Source organism: Mizuhopecten yessoensis, unplaced genomic scaffold (genome assembly GCF_002113885.1).
Source record: "Mizuhopecten yessoensis strain PY_sf001 unplaced genomic scaffold, ASM211388v2 scaffold716333, whole genome shotgun sequence".
In the NCBI taxonomy this organism is placed as follows: domain Eukaryota; kingdom Metazoa; phylum Mollusca; class Bivalvia; order Pectinida; family Pectinidae; genus Mizuhopecten; species Mizuhopecten yessoensis.
Window position 1 is genome coordinate 783,819 of NW_018480064.1, and position 27,276 is coordinate 811,094.

General features: G+C 37.8%; 1 protein-coding gene across 2 annotated transcripts in view; it reads left to right on the forward strand.

Moving 5' to 3' along the window:
- The first annotated feature begins 88 nt into the window (after window positions 1–88).
- Window positions 89–27,276, forward strand: part of LOC110443220 (katanin p80 WD40 repeat-containing subunit B1-like) — a 33,452-nt gene continuing 6,264 nt past the window's right edge. Inside the window, exons 1-17 of one of the 2 annotated variants that reach the window (XM_021487288.1) lie at window positions 89–290; window positions 4,134–4,264; window positions 5,583–5,700; window positions 7,537–7,637; window positions 7,818–7,943; window positions 8,273–8,388; window positions 8,937–9,008; window positions 13,511–13,661; window positions 15,908–15,961; window positions 16,276–16,358; window positions 21,441–21,506; window positions 21,934–22,103; window positions 22,825–23,066; window positions 23,772–23,930; window positions 24,851–24,927; window positions 25,349–25,423; window positions 26,099–26,215. In XM_021487288.1, coding sequence (XP_021342963.1) covers window positions 260–290; window positions 4,134–4,264; window positions 5,583–5,700; window positions 7,537–7,637; window positions 7,818–7,943; window positions 8,273–8,388; window positions 8,937–9,008; window positions 13,511–13,661; window positions 15,908–15,961; window positions 16,276–16,358; window positions 21,441–21,506; window positions 21,934–22,103; window positions 22,825–23,066; window positions 23,772–23,930; window positions 24,851–24,927; window positions 25,349–25,423; window positions 26,099–26,215 — 1,889 coding nt within the window. In that variant the 5' untranslated portion in view covers window positions 89–259. The remainder of the gene's footprint in view (window positions 291–4,133; window positions 4,265–5,582; window positions 5,701–7,536; window positions 7,638–7,817; window positions 7,944–8,272; window positions 8,389–8,936; window positions 9,009–13,510; window positions 13,662–15,907; window positions 15,962–16,275; window positions 16,359–21,440; window positions 21,507–21,933; window positions 22,104–22,824; window positions 23,067–23,771; window positions 23,931–24,850; window positions 24,928–25,348; window positions 25,424–26,098; window positions 26,216–27,276) is intronic. The other variant, XM_021487290.1, reaches the window with a different exon arrangement.

Consider the following 27,276-nt stretch of genomic DNA (forward strand, 5'->3'; position numbering starts at 1 on the left):
TGAAACAAACTCGGTGATTGGCCGGATGCCTCTTTCCGTTTTCAGTTTACCCAATCAACAAACCCGATACATTAAAGTCTCAGCCATATTTCCCCGATGAGCACTTTTAACAAATGACATGCCTTTTCAGCCTCAAGAAATACACTTTTAAGACCAAGTAATCAACAATGGATCAAGAAATTGTGACGGAATGAATGATATTTTACGTTTCCACGGAGAAACCAGTCACTGTGCCTAAAGGAATTGTATTGAACTGAAAATGTCACATACGAAAAGAGCATGGAAACTCCGTAAGTCAGTAAAGCAAACGATCTACACTGGTTACCAATATTCACCCTTGCCTAAATTAAGCGAAACCGAATCAGCAGGGTTACTATTTCTCTAGTTTGGGACTGGTAGACTTCAGCAACCTAGACTTACTAACTCAGATTGCTGGTTTTACTTGTAAAGGTTCACTTTGTGTACATATTGCACAACGAAACTTTCTGTAAGAACTTCAGCAGTACTGTAATATTGTTTGTTAATTGTCAACATTTGTTATAACGTAATCATATTTCATCTAAATCAAAAGGGTTTATGTCCGCAGTAGTCATAGTTGATGTTTTTTTTTATTTCGTGATAGGATGTTAGTTGTTTGATACCTAGTCCTCAATCAAGTCACTGTCACTGAGACATAGGACTAGTGGTTTGGTTCAGAACCCATTGCCTTCCTCATCTGGGCAAATGCTCAACATTAAGGCCAAAAGTGAGGTATTGCCAAACAAGACGCTAGGAAATAGAAGGTAGTTAGAACTAGTAAAGGATCTTTTCAACTAGTCCTACAGTCCAGCTCCAGATGATTGGGGTAATCATATCTAGGACTAAGCATACATCAAACTAGGAGTGTCTGTGGCTCCAAGGAAATTGCTGGACCTGCAGGCATCTTTACATCTTACCCTTGACGTGTCGTGAGCTGGCCATAGACTACTAGAAAATATTAACTTCAATTATTTTACAAAAAAAATAAAACATTTTTTTGTCAACTAGTTTTAAACACTCATGTTGGCCTGGATGGTAGCATGCAGTGGGTCTTAACGTGTATGTGAGAGGAAACAAGAGTACCCAGAGAAAAGTGGTTGTGGAGGTGACCTCATACCTTTTCACATCTGCTCAGTGGATTCAAACCCTGACTGTCATGGTAAAATGAGAGTGTGCTTTCCACTGCAGTGCACCAGACAACCACCTCAATAGTAGTCCTGCAGTGTTATGTGTAAGACCGTTCCCTGAGTCAATGGCATGATGCAGTCATGTTTGACCCATCAGATCACGCTCAAATATACAAACTGATGTATTTTTATTTTTTCACCAGAGAAGAAGTAGTTTTAGTGTTTTTGGCAATGTCAATATCTTTTTTGAGATGAATACAAACCACTGTAATTAACACAATAACTTTGAAAATTCTTAGCAGTAGCTAATGAAATTGAACATCTCACACACTTTTCGACTGAAGCAGCATACACTAATATTCAGATTGTGACGTATCAAAAATCTGGAAAAATGTATCGTGAATCGAACATAAATAATCGCGGTACAAGTGCATCGCGTTGAATCGTGATGCCTCTATTTAGCAGGGATTAATTTGGATTCAAACACTTTGCCAATCAAGAATATCAGAAGTGAAAGTTGACCTGAATAGGGGAAGTGGTAGCAGTTTCTATAAGATATTTTCTGCATTTTGACAGCTATCTATAAACTATGATCAATGTTTAAACTTTACTTTATAATAAAAAATGATACAATTACCTTATTCAGGCTTTGTTCAACGAGATTACAACTGTTATATGACATAAAATGGTGACAATCTCTGATCTTAGCATTGACAATATGAGGCATGGCTCAGGTTAATTTGTTTCTGATGCAGAGTTGCCTAAAGAAATTTATGTGGGTGATAGGAGTCAGCCATCTTACTTGTCGTCAACAAGAGTCCCTCGGCCAATTGCAAAAGCCTATTGCAGTCAATATACCATGTTCATTTGTTAAGTCAGTGACCGAACCTAAAATATTTTTGCTACAGATTTTATATATACACATACTTACAGTACAATTTAAAATGATCTGGCATAATGATTTATGGTTATATCGGCTCAAGGTAAAAACGGCCTCGATTTACCAAAATGAAATCGGCCCAAGGTAAAATTGGCCATATGTATACATGGAATATACATTAATGCTATAATAATCCCTTTCTTTGGGTTTCATTTATATATCAACCTCTGAACATATATATTTAAATTAATAAATTCCTTTCTGCATTTCCTTGTCTCAGTCGCGAGTTCCACAAGGGGAGGTAACCTGTACTAATGTAATCTGTTATATACATCGCGTAAGATAGTTATCATTTTGTGTGTAATCTGAAACACTGACATTATTTAATTAGATTTAATTATTCGAATGATTATTTTTTATATGATTAATGAGGAAGTTAGCCGATGCATACAGTCTGGTAGGCGAACATCATTGTTTGTGTAAGGCAGAGACGTATATACGTCTCTGTGTAAGGCAATAAAAACAAAACAACACCAGTACGTAATTAAATAAATCCTTTAATGTATTTGTTTAAATATAATTCTACTTATAAATGTATAAATCCCATGTATTTAACATATAGATACATAGTAGGGCCGATTTTAACTTTGGCCGATTTCACTTGGGTAAAATAGGCCTGGCCGATATTACCTTGGGCCGATATAACCAAATACCGGCATAATAGTAACTGAAGTATAAACTTCAAAAATTATATCAGATCAAATTTATATTCACTACAGGTTCTAGTTGTTTTTAGCTGAAGTTATATTTTTCATAAAATTACCTTACTTATTAACCTGAAGCATTTCAAACGTATGTCTGTAAAAAGATGATGTTGGTAGCGCAATATCCAATCTTTGTATTATGTCCAGTTATTACAAAGACCTAAAACACATGTCTAGTGACATTAAAATACACTAAAGAGCTTATGGCCTTCTACCATCAGTATTTTTTGTCTAAATACTATCTACAAAACTTGTTGCATTGATATTGTGTTAAATTTGAATCTCTGAATGGTCAAGTTTATTTATTTGCTCACACCGTTGAAAGAGTCTTGTCTTCATTGCTCATAACATGCATATGAATGGTTATAATCATGTGACTTACAACTTTTGGGTATTGATTTTCGGAGAAATGAGTTCAGTGTTTCACAATTCATGGGAAATCATTAATTATTACCAAAACATATATGTATATATGTTCTAAAAGCACAGCCATTGACATGTTAACATGAGATGTTTCAGCGATTTTAGTGCAATTTGTACTTGGGTCACCTTTCTCAGACCAAGTACAAATGGCTATGCTTTAAGTGTATACACTTTGATGCATGTTAAACTGTATGAAATGACTATTGTTCAAAAGTCATTGAAATGTCACAGGAATATTTGACATAATCATTGCTGTGAACATCATTAAGCTCTCACTAAGAATAAACTACCGGTATTGATCACTGCTTTAAAGTAGCAATAGCCCTCTGAAACAGCTGGGCATGACCACCATCACATGTCGGCAATCTTCTTTGCTTTTACCACAGTAACTCACAGTGACATCATGATCACAGTGTCTAAACTTGAAAATAAAAGCAATAATCCACATTGCAAATTTTATGACATAGCATAACTACTGGAACGATCTTTTTTAAAAATGGTATGCAAATTCCAGATCAGTTGTCAGTTGGTTGCTTTAATCCAACTCCCACCCCCACCCCATTAAAAAAAGAAAAGACATGACATTATTTCAACTCATTTCAACAGAAAAACGATTGTTTCTTTTGAGGTTTACTTTTATTGCATCATCTTGAATAAAGTTCTTGCATATCAGTCACATTTTCAGAAAACAAAAATATACTTGGCAAATTCCTCACCTTTTAGGGAATATGAATAACATAGTTAAATTTATTCATATGTGAACTTTGAAGTGGACTGTTTGAGGGCATTGAGTTTTTTTCAAGACTAAATCCAATCTGTTTTTTTCTCTCTTAAAATATTCCTATTAGGTACCGTACATTAGTACTGCTACTGTATCTACCATTAAAACAAAATTATCATAAGTTGTATTGATTATTTCAGAGGAGTTTGTAGCACATGCTGCCAATGTAAACTGCCTTGCTATAGGACACAAGTCTGGGCGGGTAATGGTGACCGGAGGAGAAGACCGGAAGGTCAACTTGTGGGCTGTAGGCAAGCCCAACTGTATTATGGTAAGTGCCCAGTCTTGGTTTGGAAAAGAAGAAAAAGTATTTGATATCGGTGTACCTGTATAAATCCTGGGTCAAGTTGTGTCATAGTGTTTACTGAAACCAGGTTTGTTTGCCTCAAAACACACACAAGCATGCATTTTTGATGTTACTTCATCCAAATTGTTTGATTTTGTGTTTTTACATCACATGAATCATCACATCATTTATTGGGTTATACTTATTGATGCAAAATATTGTTTTATCCAGTCTAGTGATTGTCATTTGATTAGGAGCTGGCTATAATAACTGTTGTTTGGTTATGATGAATTATTGACATTTTAAGTGGGTTTAATAATTAAAACTTATATAACATAGATATATAAGTGCGGTTTATGAACTAAGACAAGTCTAGTTGTCATGTGCTATACTGGTTTCTATATATATATATATATGTAAGTAAATACGAGCGCTGATTGGTCAGTCTGGTCACGTGATTGGTCAAGCAAGTGTACGAGCGCTGATTGATCAGTCTGGTCACGTGAGTGGTCACAGTTTTCAGCAACTTTCAGCATCTCGGAGTTTATTTTTGCGCCAACAAAATTTGCTATTTTAATAAGAAGTTTCTGACGTATTCAACTTCTTAGCTGCTCCCATGGATGCTTTATAAACGGTGACATATTAATTTTAACTTTTAGTAGTTTTGTGAGTCTTTACATAAGACAAACTTGTTTGATTCGTGATGAAGAGACAGTGTCGACTTTTCTGATTTCGGACAATGGCTACTAGGGGAAAACGATCGAGATCGATCAGTACATCGTACGACATGGAAAACCCTAGTAACTGGACAGTTGGCATTTATAGACAGAAATTACAGGAAATTGGGATATGGACACCGGCATCAATGTCCAAGGCAAATTTAAAAGTGTTGTATTGCGAGAACGTGAAGCGACAGGGGTATTTCAGCTGTGGCATACCACATCTTCATTTGGGCAATTTACATCATTATGTAATTCGTAAGTCCCCCAAGAATTTCATTCATGCTAATAATACGTATACAGTGCTTCCTTCAAGTCACTTGGCTCGGCCATCTACAAATGATATGCACACCTTGATTTTAGTATGCCTTACAGATGGCCGGGTCAAATCTTGAATAGTAGTTTACATACACCACAGCTGTTATGACCCTTTAGCCCAAAAAATTAGTATTAATTGTTTAATAAAATTCATGTGATAATTTTATTTGTAATCTGCCTTCGAGTCTTTTGTTCATAAATTAAAATAAAGAAACAACTTGGAGACTTTAATAATAATCTTACTTATTTTACACATTTGTTTTCAGAGTCTAACAGGGCACACGACTCCAGTGGAGGCTGTACGCTTTGGCCACGAGGAGGAAATCGTTGTAGCAGGATCTGTTTCTGGAGCTCTTAAAATATGGAATCTAGAGGAAGCAAAAAGTAAGCTGGTATAGCCAACCCTGTTTAACGAACCAAAAGGTGACCTCAGAAATTTGTTAACTATAGTTTCACTATTTGATGTTCATATGGTACTTTGTTGTGGTGTCTGTCAGTGTCATTCTTCGATTCTCAGGCTATACCTGTTATACTTTTTCCCCCTACAGTCGCCATCTTTTGTATGCAAGTACCTCTTGGCATGGCATAATGTCACTTAGATTTGGTCACATGCCCCAATATATAGATAGATAGCCCTTTGTTCACAGTGCATACATTGTCTTTGGCATATGTTGCATAGTGTCACATCAATTTAAAAAAATAATTATGTGATAACTTTTATCTTCATCCAAAAACAAAATGGCCTTTTGTTTACCAATGCAAGCTCTTCTTTCCCTACACTTTAAAGTTCTCTGAATTGAAAAAAAGAAATTGTAGAAATGATCATCATAATGGGAAGGAACAATCTGTATCTTGAGTACATGGATACTGAATACTTTCTGTTTATCTCTGTATGTAGACAAAACATGAATAATAAGTGTTTTTTAAGCCGCTCTTGGCGAGAGCCAAACAGCTTATTAATTCTGTCCAGAGAACGAAATGACGGACCCACTTCCGTTCGGGGTGTGTTTGCATAATTCTGTCTTGCATGCTTCCGCTATATAGTTTCGTTATCGTAAATAGAAAGTAGAATCTCTGACACTCACCTGTGGGTCAAATAAAGTCTTCTGATACTCATCTCCAAATGATAATCCATACTTTAAATAATTGCTGAAAACAAAGTGTTTATCTCCGTTGCATTCTACGAGTGTTGTGGTGGTGAAATTTGTGCACTTGGTTTGAGCGTTTTAGCAACTCGGATTGAGGTCTGAGGAGGTTTACGCGTGTGAAACACATATGATTTGAGAAAGCACATGTGAAGACTGACAAGCATTGACGCTGTCTGTAAAAGGAAGAAGTAAATATATATACTTATAAACCGTATGAGTGATGAAGTATGACCTTTATTTTGATGTTTCAAACGGGAACATAATATGACTTCTCGTGCTTAGGTTGATAACGGCACGGACTAAGATAACTAATTCCGTGATAACGGTAATGGCTCCGAGACGAGACGATATGTGAACCGTGTATGCCTATCAAACATTTCTGTAACACAGCATGCTTTTTCTGGTGTATTTATTATGAAAATGTAACAATTTAAGAACATGCCACAACTGCCGCTGCTGTTGGACAAGAATTCGCGCCGTGAGATTTGTGAGATTTTTCAATGACAGTAAATAAAGTCACTACATATATTAATGACTATTATTAATATGAATAAAAATTAAATAAAAATAAAAGGAGTACAATGTTTTTTTCTCCATGCATGTTTCCACTACTGTTAATTAAGAACACATATCTGAGGTATTATAGTAGATATTGATGCTCAATGTGTTACTGAAGCAATTAAATTTAAATTGGTGAGCGGCTTTAATGTCACACTGACATAATTCTAGTTTAATGATAAATGCCAGTGTTCAGAATTATGTTTTAGTAGAGTATTGTTGAGGAATGTACATTTTGGTGATCATTTTTACAACATGGTTCTTTATCAAACTGTCAATAATATTTCTTTCCGTCAGTGCTTATGTGTATATTATGTATATTTATTATAACATCACTAATGTTGTTAACACACATCTCGATGACAACACTCCTTGAATAACATTATTTCGTTTGACCTTACATTGAAAAAGATGTGTTTCAAACATGTTCACCTTTCATTCATGTCCATTACACGAAGTACAATTAACTTCTTTAAGTTAATATTGACTAAACATTTCCTGATTTTGATTTCAGTCATGAGAACACTTACTGGTCACAATGCAAGCATTAGGAGTCTTGATTTCCATCCATTTGGAGACTATGCTGCTTCAGGATCTATGGACTGTAATATAAAGGTAGGCAGACATTTAAGATCTAAAATTTCATCTACACTGTCCCGTTTTGTGTTGTCTCCCCTTTAACCTGCCTTATCTCCCCTTCATCTCTTGTTTCCTGTTTCATCTACATTGTCACCTTTTCAATTTAAGTACTTTTTCTCTCCTTTGATCTTTGATGTGCATTGTGTCCCTTTGCAGCTATGGGATATACGACGAAAGGGCTGCATCTACACATACAAGGGCCACACTAGCAGTGTGAACTGTGTACGCTTCAGTCCTGATGGCAAGTGGATAGCATCAGCCAGTGATGATGGATTAGTTAAGGTAACTATGAAAAAATGTAACAAGGATTACAGTTAAAAATTAATATAGAAAATTCAGATTGTAACATAAACAAAACAAAATCAAAGGATATGAAGTTTGTTGCTTAGGTTGTTGATCGCTTTGTTTTTATCAAACCCAAAAAATGAACGTCTGTTGTTGTCAAAACACAAACAATGATATTAGTTAAGTCAGATTTTATTTAATAACTGCATAGAGAATAAGCAACCAAGCTTAGAGCTTATCATGATTCCTGTTGATGACATATTTGACTTAACAAAATAATAATAAGACTTAAGTTTGATGTGCACTACACATACATTTCCTTATAGATGTGGGACATCACAGCTGGTAGAATGCTTACAGAGCTTACAGAACACACAGGACCAGTGAATGTGGTAGAGTTCCACCCCAATGAACTGTTGATTGCCTCAGGCAGCTCTGATAGGTGAGTACAAATATTTTAACAGGATTTATACCGCCAAGCTTCGCTCTATACAAGATACAAGAAGCTTTATTTAGTGTAGTATATGGCATAACATTGAACATTAGCTCTGTGGAGCTATTTTTATGACAACCATAAGTATAAAAACAGAGTAATAACAAGGTAAAAGGCATGCTAGTAGAAAAGGTAGGATTTTGCAGCAAAACTATATACACTGAACTACTAAAATAATCAGAAAACAGTTTGATGATAGCACATGCATGTTAAAAGCAAGAACAGTACTAATTATAACATAAGCATAAATCATATAAAAACATATCAGGTTTACATATATTTCATATATATCACAGATGGTTAATACAGTACTTTATATTGGAAAATGATGGAATAAAATACTCAGATAAAGTAATGTAAAGTAAGAAGCAAAATAAAAGCAAAATATGAAATTATCAAAAAAATAAACCATGAGCTAAAAGTTTGAATTGTCTGTTTTAACATGATGTGTCATTGTTGTTGATGCTTTTTATCACATTACTCCTGCTTTGTTTCAGAACTGTAAAATTCTGGGACCTAGAGACATTTAAGATGGTATCTACAACAGACGGAGATTCCTCCCCTGTCAGGTGATTTACAAATGATGATGTTAAAACTCTATGGTGTTTATGTCGTCGGCTCATAAAGCTTGGTTACGATTCATTAATCAGGCCAAAGTTGAATTTATAAATTCCATGCATCTCATGGGTGCGCCATATGAATAGAGAGCTCTGTAAAAGTTCTCTTTCCTGTTGACACTTTGGGTTATGTCAGTGTAATGTTGATAGGTAATGTCAGTGTAATGTTGATAGGTTATGTCAGTGTAATGTTGATAGGTTATGTCAGTGTAATGTTGATAGGTAATGTCAGTGTAACGTTAATGATTTATGTCAGTGTAATATTGGTAGGTTATGTCAGTGTAACATTTGGTGGGTTATGTCGGTGTAATGTTGATAGGTAATGTCAGTGTAATGTTAATGATTTATGTCAGTGTAATATTGGTAGGTTATGTCAGTGTACCATTTGGTGGGTTATGTCGGTGTAATGTTGATAGGTAATTTCAGTGTAATGTTAATGATTTATGTCAGTGTAATATTGATAGGTTATGTCAGTGTAACATTTGCAATTTATGTCAGTGTAACTGACATTGGTAGGTTATGTCAGTGAAACATTGGTAGGTTATGTCAGTGTAATATTCGTTATTTATGTCAGTGTTATATCGGTAATTTATGTTAGTGTCACGTTGGTAGGTTATGTCAATGTAACATTGGTATGTTATGTCAGTGTAACATTGGTAGGTTATGTCAGTGCCACATTGGTAGGTTATGTCAGTATACAGTAGTATTGGTAGGGTATATCAGTATACAGTAATATTGGTAGGTTATATCAGTATACAGTAATATTGGTAGGTTACATCAGTATACAGTAATATTGGTAGGTTATGTCGGGGTAACATTGGTAGGTTATGTCTGTGAAGTAACATTGGTACTTTACGTTAGTGCAACATTGGTAGGTTATGTCAGTGTAACATTTGTTATTTATGTTAGTTTAACATTGGTATTTTATGTCAGTGCAATTTTGGTAGGTTATGTCAGTGTAACATTGGTAGATTATGTTTGTGAAATGTTGGTAGGTTATGTCAGTGTAACATTTGCAATTTATGTCAGTGTCACTAACATTGGTAGGTTATGTCAGTGAAACATTGGTAGGTTATGTCAGTGTAACATTCATTATTTATGTCAGTGTTACATTGGTAATTTATGTCATTGCAACATTGGTAGGTTATGTCAGTGTAACCTTGGTAGGTAATGCCAGTGTAACATTGCTTATTTATGTCAGTGTTACATTGGTCATTTATGTCAGTGTAACATTGGTAGGATATGTCAGTGTAACATTGGTAGGTTATGTCAGTGTCACATTTGCAATTTATGTCAGTGTAACTAACATTGGTAGGTTATGGCAGTGTAACATTGGTGGGTTATGTCAGTGTTACATTTGCAATTTATGTCAGTGTAACTGACATTGGTAGGTTATGTCAGTGAAACATTGGTAGGTTATGTCAGCGTAACATTCGTTATTTATGTCAGTGTTATATCGGTAATTTATGTTAGTGTCACGTTGGTAGGTTATGTCAATGTAACATTGGTATGTTATGTCAGTGTAACATTGGTAGGTTATGTCAGTGTAACCTTGGTAGGTAATGCCAGTGTAACATTGCTTATTTATGTCAGTGTTACATTGGTCATTTATGTCAGTGTAACATTGGTAGGATATGTCAGTGTAACATTGGTAGGTTATGTCAGTGCAACATTGGGAGGGTATGTCAGTATACAGTAATATTGGTAGGCTATATCAGTATACAGTAATATTGGTAGGTTACATCAGTATACAGTAATATTGGTAGGTTATATCAGTATACAGTAATATTGGTAGGTTATGTCGGGGGAACATTGGTAGGTTATGTCTGTGAAATGTTGGTAGGTTATGTCAGTGTAACATTTTGTGGGTTATGTCAGTGTAATGTTGATAGGTAATGTCAGTGTACCGTTAATGATTTATGTCAGTGTAATATTGGTAGGTTATGTCAGTGTGACATTGGTAGATTATGTTTGTGAAATGTTGGTAGGTTATGTCAGTGTTACATTCGTTATTTATGTTAGTGTCACATTGGTAGGTTATGTCATTGTAACATTGGTAGGTTATGTCAATGTAACATTGGTAGATTATGTCAGTGTAACATTGGTGGGTTATGTCAGTGTAACATTTGCAAGTTATGTCAGTGTAACATTTGTTATTTATGTTAGTTTAACATTGGTATTTTATGTCAGTGCAATATTGGTAGGTTATGTCAGTGTAACATTGCTAGGTTATGTCAGTGTAACATTCATTATTTAGGTCAGTGTTACATTGGTAATTTATGTCATTGCAACATTGGTAGGTTATGTCAGTGTAACATTGCTAGGTTATGTCAGTGTAACATTCATTATTTAGGTCAGTGTTACATTGGTAATTTATGTCATTGCAACATTGGTAGGTTATGTCAGTGTAACATTGGTAGGTTATGTCAGTGCAACATTGGTAGGTTATGTCAGTATACAGTAATATTGGTAGGTTATATCAGTATACAGTAATATTGGTAGGTTATGTCGGGGTAACATTGGTAGGTTATGTCTGTGAAATGTTGGTAGGTTATGTCAGTGTTACATTCGTTATTTATGTCAGTGTAATGGCCCATTTTCCCTAATTATTAGAGCTTTGAGGTGGTTTTTTTTAGAAAATTTATTAGGTATTCAGTTTGTAAAATTTACAATGTGAAAGCAAATTTAGTGCTGGCCAAATTAAATTTAAGTAATTTAATTTAACCTTTTAAATTTACTTTTAAGGTATAAATATGGAGTTAATTCCTGATGAAGAAAACTGTATTGTGACAAATTATATTAAATCAATATGTTATGAAATGTACCAACTCTTACAGTAAGTGTAGCTTTTTATACGCCCGTCGAAGACGGGGACGTATTATGTTATCACGTGAGCGGGCGGGCGGGCAAACGATGTCCGCTCGATATCTCGAGTAATTATTAACGGATTAACTTCAAACTTCACAACAAGGTTGATTACCATGAAACCTCGGACAAGTTCGATAACCGCCATTATCCGACCATAATTTCTGGAGTTATGCCCCTTTACTGATTTGCCGAAACAGTGTCCGCTCGATATCTCGAGGAATTATTAACGGATTAACTTCAAACTTCACAACAAGGTTAATTACCATGAAACCTCGGACAAAGTAGATAACCGCCATCATCCAACCGTAATTTGTGGAGTTATGGTCCTTTATGGACTTGCCGAAACAGTGTCCGCTCGATATCTCGAGTAATTATTAACGGATTAACTTCAAACTTCACAACAAGGTTAATTACCATGAAACCTCGGACAAGTTCGATAACCGCCATTATCCGACCATAATTTGTGGAGTTATGCCCCTTTATGGACTTGCCGAAACAGTGTCCGCTCGATATCTCGAGTAATTATTAACGGATTAACTTCAAACTTCACAACAAGGTTAATTACCATGAAACCTCGGACAAGTTCGATAACCGCCATTATCCGACCATAATTTGTGGAGTTATGCCCCTTTATGGACTTGCCGAAACAGTGTCCGCTCGATATCTCGAGTAATTATTAACGGATTAACTTCAAACTTCACAACAAGGTTAATTACCATGAAACCTCGGACAAGTTCGATAACCGCCATTATCCGACCATAATTTGTGGAGTTATGCCCCTTTATGGACTTGCCGAAACAGTGTCCGCTCGATATCTCGAGTAATTATTAACGGATTAACTTCAAACTTCACAACAAGGTTAATTACCATGAAACCTCGGACAAGTTCGATAACCGCCATTATCCGACCATAATTTGTGGAGTTATGCCCCTTTATGGACTTGCCGAAACAGTGTCCGCTCGATATCTCGAGTAATTATTAACGGATTAACTTCAAACTTCACAACAAGGTTAATTACCATGAAACCTCGGACAAGTTCGATAACCGCCATTATCCGACCATAATTTGTGGAGTTATGCCCCTTTATGGACTTGCCGAAACAGTGTCCGCTCGATATCTCGAGTAATTATTAACGGATTAACTTCAAACTTCACAACAAGGTTAATTACCATGAAACCACGGACAAGTTCGATAACCGCCATTATCCGACCGTAATTACTGGAGTTATTACCCTTGGTTTCATTAATGCGATGCATGCGTTCCATGATGTTGTATTGCACTCATTGATCTACCAGTTATGTTGAATGATTTCTCTTTTAATATCAATTACTCACAAATACTTCATATATTTCAATCATACAAACAACTGCTCATTCAATGTGTGACGGGCGTATTATATACCGCTCGCGGTAACCTTGTTAGCATTAATATTAAATAATTTTTGTGAAATATATGCTATTCGAATGGCATAAAACAGTAGAGTTAGTGAACTTTGATAAATACTGTGTAAAATAAACTTCGTAAAAAGTTGAAAATTATAAATTTGGTTAAATACTGTATCTCATTTTTCGAAACTTTTTTTTCAGACGGATATTTTTCCATCCAGAAGGACAATGTATGTTCAGTGGGGGTCGTGACGTAATGAAGGTTTATGGCTGGGAACCTGCAAAGTGCTACGACTCTATTCCAATGAGTTGGGGTGAAGTTGCTGATATTGGCTTAGCTCAGAACCAGCTCGTAAGTGTAATAAGTAACTCAGAACCAGCTTGTAAGTGTAAAATGTAGCTCAGAAAGAGCTCATAAGTGTAAAATGTAGCTCAGAACCAGCTCATAAGTGTAAAATGTAGCTCAGAACCAGCTCGTAAGTGTAAAACATAGCTCAGAACCAGCTCGTAAGTGTAAAATGTAGCTCAGAACCAGCTTGTAAGTGTAAAATGTAGCTCAGAACCAGCTCGTAAGTGTAATATGTAGCTCAGAACCAGCTCGTAAGTGTAATATGTAGCTCGGAACCAGCTCGTAAGTGTAAAATGTAGCTCGGAACCAGCTCGTAAGTGTAAAATGTAGCTCAGAATGAGCTCATAAGTGTAATAATTAGCTCAGAACCAGCTCTGTTGGTATAATTTTTTAGCTAAATTTAGCTCATATTTAGCTCCAATCGAGCACAGTAGGTATAATATGTAGCCCAGAACCAGCTCTGTTGGTGTAATTTTTTGCTTGACACAAGCTTGTTATTGTATTCTTTAGCTCAAAACCAGTTCGTAAGTGCATTATTTAGTTCAGAACAAGCTTGTAAGTTTAATATGTAGCTCAGAACTAAACATAAGTTTATTATATAGCTCAGCACAAGCTTATTGGTGTAATAATTGGCTCAGAACAGGCTTATTGGTGTAATAATTAGCTCAGAACCAGCTTAGAAGTGTAATATGTATCTCAGAACCAGCTTTGAAGTGTAATATTTAGCCCCAAACCAGCTCGTTAAATATAATTTTCAGCTCAAATTGGCTCGTATTTAGCTCCAAACGAGCACAGTAGGTATAATATGTAGCCAAGAACCATCTGGAAGGTGTAATTTTTTTGCTTGACACAAGCTTGTTATTGTGTTCTTTAGCTCAGAACCAGTTCGTAAGTGCAGTATTAGCTCACCGGGTCCGAAGGACCAAGACGAGCTTATGCCATACCGTGCTGTACGTCAACAATTTCTTCAAACGACTTCTCCTTTTTAACCACTGATTGGAATTTAACTTAATTTGACTGGCAGCATCCCGAGGTGGTGGGGATTCAAAATTGTACAAATGGTGGGGCTGACCCCCCAGGAGATGAGGGGCGGGGCCAAAAGGGGGCAATTTGCCTATATTGCTATAAACAACTTCTTCGTTTGAACTATGCCATGGCTATCATCACATTTGGTCGGAAGCATTCATGGGAGGGGGGAATTCAAAATTGTACAAATGATGGGACTGACCCCCCGGGCTAAGGGGCTGGCCAAAAAAGTTTATTACTTGGAAATGGTTGAGATCCCCGCCGTATAACCATATATACAATTGCTGAGTATAAAGAGAAGAATGCACATTCGCTTCCAGGATGGCCCTAAGGTCTGGTCCCACCCTTGGAGACATAGTCCCTGGGTCATAACTTTGAAACGGTTGAGATTCCCAACCCAAAACTATATATATAATGCTGGGCATAGAGAGAGGAATGCAGTCATGATATTAGAATAGATCCTGGGGTCTGGCCACAACCCTAGGGACCTAGTTTTTGAGCCACAGCTTGGAACAGTGGAGATCCCCACCCCATAACCATACATAAAATTGTTATATGCTACAAGATATGCTACAAGGGTTGACCTTAGGGTCTGGCCTTTTCCCTTGGATCTCATTTGTAGAATATTTTGCCATGGTTGCTTAAATATCCAAGCTTATTGGTGTAATATTTAGCTCAGAACAAGCTTAATGGTGTAATATTTGGCCAGAACCAGCCAGTTAGTGTAAAATTTGATTGAAAACTTACATAACTGAATTCAAAATGACACAGAATTATGTGCCTTGATGCATTGTCTGTCCATTGTCTGGTGACAATATTAGAGATTTTCTTTGATAAATCTAATATCAAGTCATGATGTCAAGTCCATAGCTTGCTGAGATGAAGGGCTATTGAGTTTTTTCAATTGAATGACCTTGACCCACTGTTGCCATCTGGGCCGAAATGTGTTAAAAATTTTAAATGACATTTTCTTAAGAACCACAATGCCTTGAATAATGCTTAGCATCTAACTAGCTCTGGTGAAGGGCTGTCAATTTTGTTTAAACAAATTACATTGACTCAATTCAAGATCACAGGAAAACTGAAATCATACATGTGCCTGAAGCTTAAAGGGTTGTCTTGAGTGTCTAAATAAGAGATACAATTTGTTTTCACTGTACAGTCAGTTTGTCTTCAGGACAAAATAGAAAAATAGTGACTATTGCATTTCTGTTTCATTTCAGATTTGTGCTGCTTTCAGTAAGACAAACGTGTCAAGTTTTGTAGTAGACTTACAGGTATGTAAATCTTTAATGTCAATCATATGTTATGTTGAAAATACAGGTGTTTTACCTATATTGTAGCTTATTAAATTGTTCAAATGCTTTTAACAAAAATCATAAGTAAACTGTTAAGTGTGAAATTACATATTTGAATTGCTAGCGGTACACGGAAAAAATATTATAATAAGCAACTTATTCTTGTTACTAGATAATTGCCATCTATACATACATGTCAAAGTACTAACAGTGCTTCTTTAAAAAGAATATTGATCACAAGTATCAAAAAGTCATGTTCAATTTGAAATCTGATTTAACATATTTACATGCAGAGAGTGAAACCATGTGGCACTGTACCTCACTCGGATGGCCCGCCCAGTCCTTCTGTAGGTGTGGCACCTCACAATATGTCTAAGTAAGTATTTTATGACAAGATTCTTGAGTTTGAGGATAAAACTAATTTCTATGACTACAGGACTTGTTTCATATGTGGTGATTTGTTATACCTGAACTGACCAATCTGTCTTTCTGTATGTGTGTTAGCTCATAAAATATTCATGTAAGTGATGGATTTGTCTTGTGTGGTAGTTTCTTTTGCCTCACTCTCAAGATTTACGATTTTAAATAATTAACCTGTGGGTAAAATTAAGTAGAAAATAAACTTCGGTCACATCCCCTAATGATGGAGTGGTAAACTTTGGTCACATCCCCTAATGATGGAGTGGTAAACTTTGGTCACACCCCCTAATGATGGAGTGGTAAACTTTGGTCACTCCCCTATTGATGGAGTGGTAAACTTTGGTCACACCCCCTAATGATGGATTGGTAAACTTTGGTTACACCCCCTTATGATGGAGTGGTAAACTTTGGTCACACCCCCTAATGATGGATTGGTAAACTTTGGTTACACCCCCTTATGATGGAGTGGTAAACTTTGGTCACACCCCACTTTGGTCACACCCCCTAATGATGGATAGCCCCCTAATGATCGAGTGATTAACGTTGGTCTCCCCCTTATGATGATGTGGTAAACTTTGGTCACACCCCCTTATGATGGAGTGGTAAACTTTGGTCACACCCCCTAATGATGGATAGGTAAACTTTGTTAACACCACCTTATGATGGATTGGTAAACTTTGGTTACACCCCCTTATGATGGAGTGGTAAACTTTTGTCACACCCCCTAATGATGGAGTGGTAAACTTTGGTGACACCCCTTAACGATGGAGTGGTAAATTTTAGTCACTCCCCCTAATGATCGAGTGATAAACGTTGGTCTCCCCCTTATGATGGAGTGGTAAACTTTGGTCACAACCCCTTATGATGGAGTGGTAAACTTTGGTCACACCCCCTAATGATTGAGTGGTAAACTTTGGTCAACCCCCTACTGATCGAGTGGTAAAAATTGGTCACACCCCCTAATGATGGAGTGGTAAACTTTGGTCAACCCCCTTCTGATCGAGTGGTAAAAATTGGTCACACCCCCTAATGATGGATTGGTAAACTTTGGTTATACCCCCTTATGATGGAGTGGTAAACTTTGGTCACACCCCCTTATGATGGAGTGGTAAACTTTGGTCACACCCCTTAATGATGGAGTGGTAAATTTTAGTCACTCCCCCTAATGATCGAGTGATAAACGTTGGTCTCTCCCTTATGATGGAGTGGTAAACTTTGGTCACACCCCCTAAAGATGGAGTGGTAAACTTTTTTTACACCCCCTAATGATGGATAGGTAAACTTTGTTAACACCACCTTATGATGGAGTGGTAAACTTTGGTCACACCCCCTAATGATGGAATGGTAAACTTTGTTTACACTCCCTTATGATGGAGAGGTAAACTTTGGTCACACCCCTAATGATGGAGCGGTAAACTTTGGTTACACCCCCTTATAATGGAGTGGTAAACTTTGGTCACACCCCCTTATCATGGAGTGGTAAACTTTGGGCAACCCCCTTTATGATGGAGTGGTGAAAATTGGTCACGGCCCCTCATGATGGAGTGATAAACTTTGGTCACACCCCCTAATGATGTAGTGGTAAACTTCGGTCACACCCATTAATGATGGAGTGGTAAAATTTGGTCACACCCCCTAATGGTGGAGTGGTAAACTGGTCACACTCCCTTATAATGATGTGGTAAACTTTGGTCACACCCCCTTATTAGGGAGTGGTAAACTTTGGGCCCCCCCCCCCCCCCTAATGATGGAGTGGTAAACTTTGATTACACCCTCTTATGATGGAGTGGTAAACTTTGGTCAACCCCCTTATGATGGAGTGGTAAAAATTGGTCACCCCTCATGATGGAGTGGTAAACTTTGGTCACAGCCCCTTATGATGGAGTGGTAAACTTTGGGCAACCCCCTTTATGGTGGAGTGGTGAAAATTGGTCACGGCCCCTCATGATGGAGTGATAAACTTTGGTCACCCCCCCCCCCTAATGATATAGTGGTAAACTTTGGTCACACCCCCAAATGATGGAGTGGTAAACTGTGGTCACACCCCCTTATCATGATGTGGTAAACTTTGGTCACACCCCCTAATGATGCACCCCCTAATGATGGAGTGGTAAACTTTGGTTACACCCTCTTATCATGGAGTGGTAAACTTTGGGGAACCCCCTTTATGATGGAGTGGTGAAATTGCTCACACCCTTATGATGGAGTGGTAAAAATTGGTCACACACCCTAATGATGGATTGGCAAACTGTGGTCAACCCCCCTTATGATGAAGTGGTAAAAATTGGTCACACCCCCTCATGATGGAGTGGTAAACTTTGGTCACAGCCCCTTATGATGGAGTGGTAAACTTTGGTCAACCCCCCCTTATGATGGAGTGGTAAAAAATGGTCCCTTCCCCTCATGATGGGGTGATAAACTTTGGTCACCCCCCCCCCCTAATGATGGAGTGGTAAACTTTGGTTACACACTCTTATCATGGAGTGGTAAACTTTGGGCAACCCCCTTTATGATTGATTGGTGAAAATTGGTCACGGCCCCTCATGATGGAGTGATAAACTTTGGTCCCCCCCCCCCCTAATGATGGAGTGGTAAACTTTGATTACACCCCCTTATGATGGAGTGGTGAACTTTGGTCAACCCCCCCTTATGATGGAGTGGTAAAAAATGGTCCCTTCCCCTCATGATGGGGTGATAAACTTTGGTCACCCCCCCCCCCTAATGATATAGTGGTAAACTTTGGTCACACCCCCAAATGATGGAGTGGTAAACTGTGGTCACACCCCCTTATCATGATGTGGTAAACTTTGGTCACACCCCCTTATGATGGAGTGGTAAACTTTGGTTACACCCTCTTATCATGGAGTGGTAAACTTTGGGGAACCCCCTTTATGATGGAGTGGTGAAATTGCTCACATAAACTTTGGTCACACCCCCTAATGATGCACCCCCTAATGATGGAGTGGTAAACTTTGATTACACCCTCTTATGATGGAGTGGTAAACTTTGGTCAACCCCCTTATGATGGAGTGGTAAAAATTGGTCACCCCTCATGATGGAGTGGTAAACTTTGGTCACATCCCCTTATTATGGAGTGGTAAACTTCGGTCACACTCCTTAATGATGGAGTGGTAATTTTTTTTACACTACCTTATGATGGAGTGGTAAACTTTGGTTACACACTCTTATCATGGAGTGGTAAACTTTGGGGAACCCCCTTTATGATGGAGTGGTGAAATTGCTCACACCCCCTAATGATGTAGCGGTAAACTTCGGTCACACCCCTTAATGATGGAGTGGTAATTTTTTTTACACCCCCTTATGATGGAGTGGTAAACTTACGTGACTTGCCCTTATGATGGAGTGGTAAACTTTGGTTACACACTCTTATCATGGAGTGGTAAACTTTGGGGAACCCCCTTTATGATGGAGTGGTGAAATTGCTCACACCCCCTAATGATGAAGTGGTAAACTTCGTTCACGCCCCTTAATGATGGAGTGGTAAAATTTGGACACACCCCCTAATGGTGGAGTGGTAAACTGGTCACACCCCCTTATAATGATGTGGTAAACTTTGGTCCCCCCCCCTTTTTAGGGGGGGGTAAACTTTGGTCCCCCCCCCCCCCCCTAATGATGGAGTGGTAAACTTTGATTACACCCCCTTATGATGGAGTGGTGAACTTTGGTCAACCCCCCCTTATGATGGAGTGGTAAAAAATGGTCCCTTCCCCTCATGATGGAGTGATAAACTTTGGTCAATGATGTAGTGGTAAACTTCGGTAACACCCATTAATGATGGAGTGGTAAAATTTGGTCACCCCCCCTAATGGTGGAGTGGTAAACTGGTCACCCCCCCTTATAATGATGTGGTAAACTTTGGTCCCACCCCCTTATTAGGGAGTGGTAAACTTTGGGCCCCCCCCCCCCCCCTAATGATGGAGTGGTAAACTTTGGTCACACCCCTTAATGATGGAGTGGTAAATTTTAGTCACTCCCCCTAATGATCGAGTGATAAACGTTGGTCTCCCCCTTATGATGGAGTGGTAAACTTTGGGCAACCCCCTTTATGATGGAGTGGTGAAATTGCTCACACCCCCTAATGATGAAGTGGTAAACTTCGGTCACACCCCTTAATGATGGAGTGGTAAAATTTGGTCACACCCCCTAATGGTGGAGTGGTAAACTGGTCACACCCCCTTATAATGATGTGGTAAACTTTGGTCACACCCCCTTATTAGGGAGTGGTAAACTTTGGTCACCCCCCCCCCTAATGATGGAGTGGTAAACTTTGATTACACCCTCTTATGATGGAGTGGTAAACTTTGGTCAACCCCCCCTTATGATGGAGTGGTAAAAAATGGTCACTTCCCCTCATGATGGAGTGATAAACTTTGGTCACCCCCCCCCCCTAATGATATAGTGGTAAACTTCGGTCACACCCCTAAATGATGGAGTGGTAAACTTTGGTCACACCCCCAAATGATGGAGTGGTAAACTGTGGTCACACCCCCTTATAATGATGTGGTAAACTTTGGTCACACCCCCTAATGATGGAGTGATAAACTTTGGTCATCCCCCCTTATGATGGAGTGATAAATTTTGGTCACACCCCCTAATGATGGAGTGGAAAAATTTGTTTACACCCCCTAATGATGGAGTGGTAAACTTTGGTCACACCCCCTAATGATGGAGTGGTAAACTTTGGTCACACCCCCTAATGATGGAGTGGTAAACTTTGGTCACACCCCCTAATGATGGAGTGGTAAACTTTGGTCACACCCCCTAATGATGGAGTGGTAAACTTTGGTCACACCCCCTAATGATGGAGTGGTAAACTTTGGTCACACCCCCTAATGATGGAGTGGTAAACTTTGGTCACACCCCCTAATGATGGAGTGGTAAACTTTGGTCACACCCCCTAATGATGGAGTGGAAAAATTTGTTTACACCCCCTAATGATGGAGTGGTAAACTTTGGTCTCACACCTTGATGATGGAGTGGTAAACTTTGGTGTTAATGATGATGTGTCTTTCCACAGCAGCAGTAGTGGAAGGAGGAGTTTTATCACAGAGAGACCTCCCACTACATCAACTAGACAGGCAAGGTATGGATTTTTTTAACTCCATTCTCCGTTTCTTCATATACATCTTCACCTGTGATATCGTTGCTGTTGTTATTTGTAGCAAAAGAAAATGTCAATATTTAGGGGTCAAGCTTTTTTGAAATGTAAATTTGTGTTGGTCAATGAAAATTTGACCAGCCGAGTCAGATTTCGATTTTATAAATAAGTCATTTTGTACTCTTGAAATATCAATCTACAAATAGGTTTCTTATTGCAAAACATGACATGGGTCTGTAAAAGAGCAAATGTTTTAAGTTGTTTCAGATGTTGTTAGCTTTCTCATATATGCAAATTTCATGTGTTAATCTTTCAGAATGAAAGTTAAGCTACACTGGGAGAAAAGGGAGATTTGTTGGTTTAAATCTCTGTTATTTACAGAAATATGATTGATAGATTCTTTGCCTTGTAGTGTACCTAAGGAAGAGGCTGAGGAGCCAACACATGACAAGGATGACATGTCAGATGAATCTGCAGCAGACATACAGAGCCCCGCAGTCTACAATAACATATTCCGACCAAAATCAAAGCTCTCGCGCTCTCCAACTAGACAGTCACCATTTATGCCACCTCCTGAGGATGGTATGTCTATCAGGGTATTGGCCAGGATTTTTGAATGATTGCGGGGTGGGGGGATGTGACCAAAGTTTACCACTCCATCAAAAAACTTGTTGTGTACAGGTATCACACTAAGAATGTTTTCATTTAGCTTGTTCTCAACAATTGTCCATATAGGCAAGAGGTGTTTGTTTATATTATAGGGCCAAACTTTGTCATCTGATGTTGTATTCTAGTGATCCTTAGCATAGACATTCAGTGATTGTGCAGGTCCACTAGTGGTCTGATGTTGTATTCTAGTGATCCTTAGTATAGACATTCAGTGATTGTGCAGGTCCACTAGTGGTCTGATGGTGTATTCTAGTGATCCTTAGCATAGACATTCAGTGATTGTGCAGGTCCACTAGTGGTCTGATGTTGTATTCTAGTGATCCTTAGCATAGACATTTAGTGATTGTACAGGTCCACTAGTTTCATGGTTATTAGATTATATATATCTAGTTCCAGGGATGAAGCTAACACTGTTTCTCTTACTTTGGTTCAGTCAGTTTATCCCTTGCTTTGATACCACCTGGTATGCAGGGTGATTGAAGAATAGGGGGGAAACTAAGTATTGAAGTCAATCGCAGCAAGCTCAGGAGTTGACTTCTATACTTTGTATTTATGTTATGTCATAGTTTTGTCAAAGTAAACGTAAACTCTTATGAGACCCCACAATTCTGAAGAATTCTTGTGTTGCGTACAGGCCAGTCCGAGATATTCCCTGTACATCAGCCAGCCTCGACACCAGCCCCTGTCACACAGCGAACAAAGTCAGTCACCAAGACAGCCAGCAAACCCAGTGTACCCCCAGTCTCCAAAACACCTAGTGCAACTCCAGTTGTAAAAGCAGTCTCAAACCCTACCCCGAAACCTAACTCGACACCAGCTCCGCCACCTAAAGAACCAGATCCTATAGCTGGAATCGCTGCAGAGGACTTTTTACCTGTAAGATAATCACTCAAGCAAATATCATTAGTGCACACAATTAATGTATCACCCACTATGGTGTCACAAGGAATAATCAAAACATGACTTCATGAATAAATGAGAGAGACAGTAATATTCTTTGCATTTCAGGCCCTTGTCAAGAAATGGGGGAAGTGTTGCCCATGTCTTTTCTCATGTTCAGCTGTCATTCAACTATCTTGATTTAACTCATTGACCCCTTTAGACACAGTTGAACCCTTCCAATTCAAAGCTTGGAAAAAATCATTATGGAATTTCAGGGGTGAATGAGTTAATTCGGATAAGACTTCATAACAGGTGCTTTAGGATCCCGTGAAAGATCAAGGTCACCATTTGTCAGAGCTTTTCTGTTCACATTTTTGAAGAGATTTGAATGAAAACTTAAAAAATGTGTACAGTGCTGAAATACATTGAATGAGGTTACGTTCAGGGTCCTTAGGTTAAGGTCAAAGACATTATAACTGTTAATAGAATATGTTATTAGCATTTGTGGTATACTCTATGTATTACACATTCTAGAGTTTGAATATTAAATGTATGGCTATAAAATACTGTTCTGATGTACATCAATTATAAACATTGAGATAAAATTTGTACTCAAGTTAGAGAATTAAGCAGTTAGTTGTTGCTAATTCAATAATACATGATGTAAAAAAATGAAAAAATTAAACTCATAAATTTCAGAAAAGTGCTTATGGGGGCTCAACGCCAAGTGGAGAACCAAATGAGGAGGAGGTTCTCAGTGCTGTCCTCAAAGGACATGGTGCAATGGCTCAAGTAATGTCTGGTCGCAGTAAAAACATACAGATTGTCCGAGCTATGTGGACCAGTGGAAATACCAAGGTCAGTGTGATAGGTTGTTCCCAGTTATCACCAGTCGGTGGGACAGGCTCCTAGGTCTTGTACAATGATCTTGTCCGAAGTTGCTGTCATGATGTGTTTTGTTTTTTGTTTTAAATATGTTTGAGATGAATGTAGAATGCATGACACTTGCTTGTGATGTGTTAAGTATAAGAATTACGAGTAACAATTAATTTTATTTTCTTGAACGCTGATATTTATGTTCTTTTTATTATACAACTCATAAACAGATTAAGGATCCATGTCCCATTGCACTGTGGTGTTTGCTATATACAGTAACCTCCCCTGAACTTGCGTACGGATGTAATAGTAACACAGTTTAGTCAGGATACTTCCGTACACCAAGTAGCTCAATCAGTTAGAGAGACAGTATAACAATATGAAGTGCAGAGTTCCAATCCCAGTCTAGCCCTGCTGAAATGTTACTCTCAGAACACGGCTGTTAATGACATTTTTGTTCTCCTGAAAGTCCCCCAAGGTACGGTTTGTTTTCAGAAATAATTTATTAAAGCTATTGTCATGTCAAAAAAGACTGTTTCCAGAACTAAGTTACAGTTTTTGGTAGGGTACTTGGATCCTTAAGGAGGGGCCTGTCTTTCGTCCTGTCCTTCAATCAATTCATACTTGCCTTATGAAAATTCCATGAAGGAGATTCTATATATGCGTAAAATTAAAAACATAAATAAAATCTGTGTATAGGCGTCTGACTTCCTACCAGTAGCCCTCCACCACTGGGTCACCAGTTTCAAGGTACTGGCCGTAGGTGCTGGTACATTGGCTTTCCTTGACCACCAAAACCTGGCACAACCTCAAATATCCATAGCTGTTAATAGGTCGTAAAACACAAACAAACCAGACTTATGACCGAGGGCAAGATTCTCATTTCTGTTCCTATTTTTCAGACTGCTGTAGACTCGGCCATTAGTATGAATGACCAAGCTGTATTAGTAGATTTACTTAATGTTCTTAACCTCAAATCGTAAGTATCCTTTTTTGTGTTCAAAGTTATAATTAGTCGACTAATATTGGTTATTGCTGTAAGTGTTGATTATAATAGAAAAGTATGTAGGATAATTCTATTCATCATTAAATAATGAAGAGAAGAATTGGTATTTCATGTCAGCAAATATGGTTGTGAAAAAAATATCAGGCAGCAGGCACAATGTCTCCCCATGACTACAATGTGATGTTGTAAACACACCCATAAATATTACTGTGTGTAATTAATGACACCCATTGGGACATCAGAATCATGAATGAAGATATCAACGTAAATACCTGGATTACTAAAAGAGACGACATAGTTTATTTTGTTTAGAGATTTTTGTTTCAAACCTGACAATATTGTGTATTATTTGACTTCTTTACTCCCCAGTAATTTCCTGTTTGGTTTGTTGTAGGGGACTGTGGAGTTTAGAACTATGTGCTACGTTATTGCCTCTTGTCAAAGATCTGCTGCAGAGTAAATATGACAGGTAGGTATTGATATTTAACCTCATCAGAACATCAAGAAAAAAATAGACCATCAGGATTATTACCATTGAAAGATAGGTTTTATGATAAAACCACCATTTTGATTCTAAGTATGATGTGGTTCATAGTCTTAATGACTTGTCGATACATAATTCCAAAACGGGTGAAATGGATAATTGATGATCCAAACAATGTCCCATAAGTAGATGACACAGTACAAAATCCCAATTTTACAGGAGGCCCAGCATTGGTTATCTCATAACGTTGCATCATGATATATTATGTCTTGTTCTGTCCCTGAACCTGCACAGATGATTTTCACATTAAACTGACCAATCGGAGAGTAGCGCTTGATCTGTGAAGTATTAACAAGAATGAATTTTCCTGATATGGTCGTAATAATCATTGTCATAATCAAATGGCCCAAAAGCCATGAGAATAGATTATACAATAGACTGACTTATTGAATCAGCAACTGTATTGCTCATACCATTTTCAAAGGAAATTGGGATGTTTCATGAGTTCTGAATTGCTAGACAATATGTTTATATTTTGTGTAGGAATTATATATCACGACAGATATTAATCACAAAGTTATTTTATTAAAGTTATTTATACATTCTTCACAAGTCACATGTTTAGGTGATGTACCAATATGTATCTGTTTTTCTCTACAGTTATGTTATGACAGCCTGTAATGCCTTGAAAATTATCCTAAGAAACTTTGGGCCTGTGATAAAATCGAATCTGACCGCTCCCCCATCTGTGGGCGTGGATATCTCGCGGGAAGAGAGGTAAGTCATCTTTACTGTTTACTGTACACCACAATGGAGTCGGGGAAAGAATATTTACGAATCAGATAAAAGAAAAGTTAATAGTCCAATTTTTGGATATTAGAAAAATTGTATAAAGGTGATTGTGTGTTCTTATTAGGTAGAATATGTATTTTATGTGGAAAATTTTAATTTGTGAATTGAAAATTATGGAAAGGAGTTTTTTAGTGTTTTGGAGTGGTAGTTAAAGCTATTGTGGGTATAATAGACTATTTCTGTGTTACTATTAATCCTGTTGACATTGTTCAAATATCCATTTTCACTGTGATCCTTTTGTACCAGGCCGTATCGGGTAAATACTGCTGTAACAGATTGACTTTCTCACAATACAAATCATATCTGGACATCGGAGCCAAAGTAATTAAATGCACCGCCATATATGAAACTAAATAATGAAATATAAAAAAACATAATATCTTCTCATCCAGGTTCAGAATTTTATAGTTTAAAACCTACAACTCCTTTAAACTGGCATATTCCAAAGGTTAACATTGATTTGAATTAAATAATTTATTTTTCAATTGAATATGGTCTCAAGTCCATGACAATACATTTCCAAATGGGCCTCTTCGTTATTGCCGTTAGTCTGACACTTTTGCTTCAAAACCATTTTCTTAGTTTTACTTGTTTGGTTTTGTGTGTTGAGGGGGAAGTGTCTACATTGTTAGATCTTTCACTAGCTGCAGAGTGAGTTAACTCACTGTTGGCCTGTTGATGTGAGACTAATAGAATCTTTCACCCCCTTGGGGGTGAGACAGGGTAATCTCAACCCGAGGGGTAAGATTCTTAAGTTGTCAAACATGAGGCTTGCCGAGTGTTTGACAGCTTAAGAATCTTACCCCGAGGGTTGAGATCACCCTGTCTCACTTCCAAGGGGGTGAATGATTATTTTTCTCTTACCCTGTTTACACTCTTGTGTATTTTATATAGACGTTACATCAATGCAAGACAATATTAATGTGATGCGGCTGAATTGTCGACATGACGTCATTGTATTGTTGCCGTGACGTCATGTTATTGTT